This window comes from Penaeus japonicus, unplaced genomic scaffold, assembly GCF_977035675.1.
Source record: "Penaeus japonicus unplaced genomic scaffold, GWHDUDI00000001_assembly GWHDUDI00000002, whole genome shotgun sequence".
Taxonomy (NCBI): Eukaryota; Metazoa; Arthropoda; class Malacostraca; order Decapoda; family Penaeidae; genus Penaeus; species Penaeus japonicus.
Window position 1 is genome coordinate 5,567,529 of NW_028234404.1, and position 7,500 is coordinate 5,575,028.

The 7,500-nt window shown below is 35.4% G+C and overlaps 1 protein-coding gene across 1 annotated transcript in view; it reads right to left on the minus strand.

The window, feature by feature from the left end:
- LOC122248652 (uncharacterized) overlaps positions 1 to 7,500 on the minus strand; it is a 320,581-nt gene that overhangs the window by 90,049 nt on the left and 223,032 nt on the right. Inside the window, exons 20-21 of the mRNA XM_086544744.1 lie at positions 7,199 to 7,489; positions 1,129 to 1,224 (exon numbers count right to left, since the gene is read on the minus strand). Of these exons, the coding sequence (XP_086400870.1) occupies positions 1,129 to 1,224; positions 7,199 to 7,489 (387 nt within the window). The remainder of the gene's footprint in view (positions 1 to 1,128; positions 1,225 to 7,198; positions 7,490 to 7,500) is intronic.

Genomic DNA, 7,500 nt, shown 5'->3' on the forward strand with positions numbered 1-7,500 from the left:
GGGGGATTTTATTTCATGAAGTCATGGGTTAAGGGGGGGGAGTACAGCCAGCGAAAGAGGGAGCCACTTGAAAGCTATGGTCTGAGATAAGGGGATGGTAAAAAGTCAGCCAATCTCACTGTCTCAAGGTGAACACTGATCGTATCAAGCCAAAAAGTGAAAGACTAGAAAATTTAGAACTATGTAGAATACGATTATAAGTATATAGAAATAGGCAAGACATTATCATTCAATTTCTTTTAATTCAAAAAATCTCATACGCATTTTCAGGGGTCACACTACTCTTTCCGCTATGACTCGACTAACGGTTAATTTTTTTTTTCTAGTCTAATCTAGCCTTTGGAGCTAGCTAGCTGGTTACTAGGATTAATGATTTGCTGTATATACTTCTCGTTCGTGGGATTCTCTTTGGCTAAAACCAATAGCTGATAGAGGTACATTTTGGATATATTTACAGAATGCCATCCTATCTTAGGTTCTAATGACTGACATTGGGCATTTCTATCACTGATCATTTGAACTTGCAATGGCTGTTAGTTGTTAGCAAAGTGTTTTTCTCGTTGAGGGGAAATACAAGTTATGATTTAGATTTATCAGTGACTCTCTTGGTATCAGTATGAGGTTTGCATTCTGGATTTAGGCAAGAAACGTAAATTAATTATATGTATTACCCCTTTTAACTTTTTTTTAAACACATCTTGTTAACAACCACAGACTTTATTACACTGAGACATTATACAGTATGAAAGTAAACTGCATTCTGGACAATACATTCTTGATATAAAGATAAAAACTCAGGATAATTAACATAAATGATTGAGACATACTTGTAAAAAAAATGTAGATATATAAACACTTGTCAGTAAAAAATATATCATAAATATAAGTATGTATATAGCCTTAAAAAAAACTCGCCAAAAAAGCTGGATGCAGTCAAGTATTGCAACACTGAGCCATATATATAAGCCAACATATCTCTCCATAACTATTCTGAACACCAGTAATGTGCATCAAATACAAATAATCTATAATCCTCAGTATTCAAAGCACCAAAAAATGTACATCGAACTTGAAATTTTCCAATAATTAAAAAAAAGTGAAAAAAAAGAAAACAAGAAAAGTCCTTACCATGCTCTCCCAACGTCTCCTCTTCCTCCTCAATAATATCCTCGAGATCGATGTAGCTGGTGTAAGCATTGTGTCTTGTCTGGTTGGCGGCCAATTCTACAAAAGGCAGAAGCAACATTAACGGAGGCACATCACGAAGCGCATCTCTTTGCACAGTCGGAATCACGTCACACAGACCCTCATCACATCATCCTGCAGTCATGTCCTCCTCACATCAAGCTTACTGGGACACTCATACATAGGATATTTTCATGATCCTGATGCACCGATTGGGAAATTAAGGATTCTTTTTTTTTTCTTGATCGTGAAAGGTATTTTTTTTTTTTTTTTTTTTTTTGGGGGGGGGCAATTTGAAAAGTTGGTATAGTCATGTGATCAGAGATAACCAAATTATTTTGTATGGAAGATTTATCTATGGAAACTAGAGTGAATTAAAAACAAAAATCAATTCCCTTTCATTATTTTTCTCTCTTGCAAACGTAATTGAATCTCCTATAAAAAAAAAATATACAAAGAAAAAACTACCAAGAATATCAATGCTTATCTCTATAATAATTATTGAGACTGAGAATGACAAGAAATTGCAACATTTTCATCCCTCATTCACACATCATCCACATCACTGGTTTCATTTCCTACTTATATAGCAGGTTACATATAGACTAGTTGATTCTAGGATCATATTAAAATATATTTAGAGATCACAGTTTAAAAGCAAAAAGGAAAACAAAAATAGTTGCTAGATGTACTTAAGAAAAAAAAAAGTGAAATGTACATTAACATCATCCTGAAACAGATGCAACATAGCCTTGAAAAATCTCTTGCATTAAAAAAGTGCCTTATTCAAAAAAGAAAATCACAGGGTATAAAAAATAAAAAATCGATTAAATTAAATTCAGAGATCATACAAATAAGCATGACATCTTCCTCGGCCAAACTGACTTTCACACATTATATACTATATCATTTAAGAGATATAATAAGTATGAAAAAGGACATAGATACTGTATAGAGCACCCACATAGGAAAAGCCCAATGAAAGTCAAAATGGATTAGAAGCGTGACCGCTGAACGTACTATTCGTTGGAAATAAAAAGACAAGTGGATAATGAAAAAATAATTAAATATATATATAATATATACATATGCAGTGCAAGCAAGATCTGTCATCGACTTTGATTTAAAAAGAGTCATTTCTCAAAGCTGCAAAAGAGGAGGAAGTCAAAGAGAATAAAAAACATATCAAGACTAAGAGACCAGGAAACTAGAGAAAAAATAATTATAATCATGCAGTATGTAAACTCTCTGAACCAGGTAAAAAAAAAAATCTACATTAGGCCTTTCATACATCACTACTGTCTTATCAAATGAGAGATGCATGTGAGGCGAGGCATGCTAGACTATATCCAAAAAAGAAACAAAAAAGAACAAAAAAGAAAAAAAATGTATATCAAATCAACATATACCATCGCTAACATGAAGCAGCAGCATTTTCAATGAGGAAAAAAAACATTCCAGAAGACCCAGATATCTTTTTCTAGATTCCAGAGAGATAAAAATATATAAAAATTTATATCTTGTAGGTTAATGATGGAGAATTCTCACCAACAAAGGACTCAAAAAGAAAACAAGAATGAATTCCAAAGGGGGCAATACTTGCACTTTATTCCAAGTGGTGGAGCTTTCTCCAACATTAACCTTAAGAGACAGAGGCAGAGAGAAGGGGAGGAACAAGTGTGTAGGCAAGTGTGTCTGTATTTATTTGTGTGTGTGTGTGTGTATGTATGCGTGTGAGTGAGTGAATCTTGCAAGGGATATGAAGGCAGGTCTCAGAGAGATTTGTCCAATGATTTTTTTTTACCTATTGTATAAGGAATATAGAGTATCTTTCCCTGGCAAGAGGCTAAGTCACTGCATGAGGAAGGTGTACTTCAGCCAAGAGGAAGTGTATGTAATATAGTTGTGTATATGTATATGTATGTATATGTGTGTATTTATGTCTCTTTTGTGTGTGCGTAGGGAGGGGGGGAGTATACATAGAAGTGTGTAGTGAATGGGTGCGTGTGCGTGCATGTGTGCGTGCATATATATATGTGTGTGTGTGTGTGTGTGTGTGTGTGTGTGTGTGTGTGTGTGTGTGTGTGTGTGTGTGTGTGTGTGTGTGTGTCTGTCTGTGTGTCTGTCTGTGTGTGTGTGTGCGTGCATGGGGATGTGGTTCATCTATGCATGTCTGCTAACTATCCTAAAACTAACTTCAATTATGGTCTTGGGCAAAAACTAATCATTCTCCGACTAATTTGTCTAACATTTCCTGCTGAGCAATAATATTAGTCTAATACTTTACACTTCTTGTTGAATTATTGATGCATATGCACCAGAATATTCCAGAGCACTGTTAGTTTGTCTAAATGCTAAATCATCATAAAAGAGGAGAAAACTGTATTAACAAAACATAAATTTACCTAATGTAACACTGAAGAACTATCTTTCAGATTCTAAAGTCAGTCACAATCATTATAAAAAGTGCAAAGGCCAATGAACTATAACTATTGGTGATTCTTTCAGTGTTCTAACCTGGCAAATATAAACTCACACTTCTACAGAGTAAGAATGTATGTCACAAACAAACAACAACCACAGAGAAATGAAAAGATCATAGCTTGATGCAGAGACAAGGAAAACAAAAGAAGTCTTGCTAAGGTCACGAAAACAGACAAAGACACCATAAGATACCACCAAAGATATCAATTTGATATAATCTTGATCGCACAATCCAAAGTCATTCCTCTTCCTCTCACTTGACACCTATATATGTCTCTCTCTCTCTCTCTAAAAGATTTGCTAATCTACTATTCAAGTAAATCAACAGCTAACATGCTAAAAGGAGAATATCTTTGAATACTCTATTAATAATCTTACACCCATGATGTCAATTCAACAACACTGATTTTATCTCAACTTGACATCACTGAACAAAGACACTCAACTGAATCAAGGGTAAATGTAAATGTAAGTGTAAGTGTAAATGAGAAGGTACGGCTGTCAAACTGCATATAATGTATGTATAAATGTGTTTGTTTGTGTTAATGCATTTGTGGTTTCTGTAGCATCCGTCAGTTACTTGAAATCTACAGACGAACTTCAAACACACACATATCTATACACCAAAACCCTATATGTATTATTTTTTACTTTAAAGGTATTACATAATAGTAAGTACTAATGTTTTTGCTTTGATGACAAAAAAGCCAAATAAGTCCCCATATCGTAAATATTAGGTATTTTTTATTATTTGAGAGATAAAATAACAATAAAAATATATAAAATACAGTGCAGAAATCACTTTAAGAAGGTTCAGATACATATAAAACAGTTTAGTATTTATTGAAAAATGTTATTTAAAAAGTGCAATATCACAGTACAAGTGCAAGAATTGCCGTAAATGCAAATGCAGTATGTGTTCTAGAGTATCTATTACTCTTTGTGCATGTCTAACATATACAATCTAAAATGTTTATGAATATATGTGTGTGTGTGTGTGTGTGTGTGTGTGTGTGTGTGTGTGTGTGTGTGTGTGTGTGTGTGTGTGTGTGTGTGTGTGTGTGTGTGTGTGTGTGTGTGTGTGTGTGTGTGTGTGTGTGTGTGTGTGTGTGTGTGTGTGTGAGGGAGTGAGAGAATATATGAGTGTGTGCATGTGGGGGTACATTTGATTGAGATTGCATGTGCTCTTAAACATGTGCATTGAAGTTGAAGTAAGAGAACGGGTGAATATAAGGGCGAGTGTGAGTGTATATGTATGTGTATGAGTGTATTTATGTGTACATCTGTGTATATTAGCATGCGTTCTTCTATTCCGTATACACTAACAATATTTTGTACATATGTTAGCTTCCCTATGCAATGTAATGTACATATTGCTTGTGTGATCGATGTTGAAAATGATAGGTAAAAACTGCCAAGGAAAACACACGCTCAAGTACAGACACACACACAAAGTCATGCATACAACTATTTCTGTGCATGTATATCAGCTGTCAGTCAGTGTATAGATTTAACACTTGTATTTCCTCTTTGCAATTATTGATGCAATAAATAATGACCATGAAATACTGCAATATGAAGTGAATTTTGTGGTGCAAATACGATCATACTAAAAAGGTAAACTTAATTAAAAGAAATATTGTATTCTCTGTATACTGACAGAAAGGAAACGAAATCTACATCAAATTGGTAAGAAAAGAATTTCAGAAAAAAAGTATTTATATAATAATTAAAAAGTGTTTGATTATTCACATATCAGGTGCATCAATACCAAATATTGTGAACCAATTTTACAAAAAGGCATTGCATATGATGCTCCTTCATTGAGCTTCTGTGTTTGATCATGTATAAACACATTTTAGAGGAGTATATATATATACATACATATATAAATATATATAAATATATATTTATATATTTATATATAAATATATATATATATATATTTATATATAAATATATAAATAAATATAAATATATATATAAATATATATAAATATACATATATATATATACATTATATATATATATATATATATATATATATATATACATATATATATATATATATATATACATATATCTATATCATACAAAGTGTTAAAGGGAGTGTATCATATAACACGTGGCAGACTCTGTTATCATGCAAAGTGTGGAAACTGATCATCATTCAGAATGTAGTGGTTTGCATATCACGAGAAATGTATGATGGGCTCACAGATATAAATCATTATGTTTGTTCGTGTATCACAAGTGTGATGTGTCATGTGTGACTGCATTAAAATTCCAGATGTCATACACACTGTCATTAGCAGTAAGATGGCTGATGGCTTAATATGGCTGAATGTAACGCTGGTATAATATGAAGTTCTTCATATTCTGTCCCACAAACATTAGGTATTTCATTACCATACGAAAATCAAAGATAGCAACCCTCCAAAGGCTTAATATGAAACAAAACATATTAATATTCAATAACCAATTATCGATAAACAAGAAAGTATTGGCATGAAAAGGCTGATAATCCTTTGTCACCAAATCATTATGCATACATAATAATTCGTGATTTTTTTTTCAAACAATTGGCTAATGTAAGACTTTTAATGACCAGCTACGGTAACCATTCGTCATTCTAAGAGTAAATGTTAATATATTTATTGTATTCTATTAAGGAGTAACACAGAAATTGAGTTATAAAGTGTTTTTCATTTCCCTTGATCTGAATGTCAATGTGTATTATTCTGAGCGACAACTGGAAATTTAAGCAGTTTAGCAAAATGAAAACTCAAAGGGAAGAAAAAAAGTGTTTGTGCATGTTTGCAAAATTCTCAGTCATGACGTAATATGCTGTATATGACAAAATATATAGTTATATATTTTCTTTGTCAATTTGAGTACATCTTCCATGTTCAGTGGCATGTTGTACTGGCATGAGCAATATGATTGGATGGCTCTTCTTTCAGTGGTTGCAGTAGTCCCAATTCCATCCACCATCTCACAGTCAATCAACCAGATTTCATCACTCCCAAGTCACAGTCCAAGCCACGATGCACTTCTACAAAAATCTGATGAAATGTGAAATCAAAATGCAGCACTCATGAGGCGCCTCCAACCGCCCTGGCTCCTGGGAGTCAGGTCTTTGGGGACTCCTATCGAGCCAGGGCCGAGGAGAAGCCAGGTCGGGGGTCATGGCCACAGAGGGGAGTCTTTAGCTGGCCTTCACCATGCCTCTGCCTATCCTCCTAATGCTGCATTCGTTACGGTTAGCTTACGGCTCAATATCTACCCGTGAGTACAACTGTGAATACTTTGTCTCTTTACAGAATCTCTAGGTTTGCAAAGTTTGTAGCATATATGAACCTGCAGCAAAATTACTGGGTCAGCAGATATGGTAAGTAAATCATCCCCAACCATGGTCCAAGAAGGGCTGTGAGGGTAGGGCATGAGGGAGCGGGAGGCCCGTCCCCATGGCTCTACGACACTGGTCCCCTAGGAGAGTACTGGCGGGAGAGTGCAAAATCGGACGTACTGGCGGTAAAGACGCCGTGCTGGGGAGGGGTCTGCTGCCCCGGGGCCAGCTTCTGGGACTGGCCTGCCTGCGTTCCCAGGGGGTTGAGGGAGCTCAGGGGGTTGAGGAGCCCTGACACCTGGCTCGTCTGGGGTATCAGCGGACCCTTAGGGATGAGAGCTTGTGCGGCTGACCCTGTGGACCCCAGCACGGTTGACACCAATGTGGGGGCCCCGTTTTTATCGCCCGGCCCGAAAAGTCCTGTGACACCCTTGAAGATGTTTTTAACAAACTTTACAGGCGCCGTCGTATCTGCGAGAAAA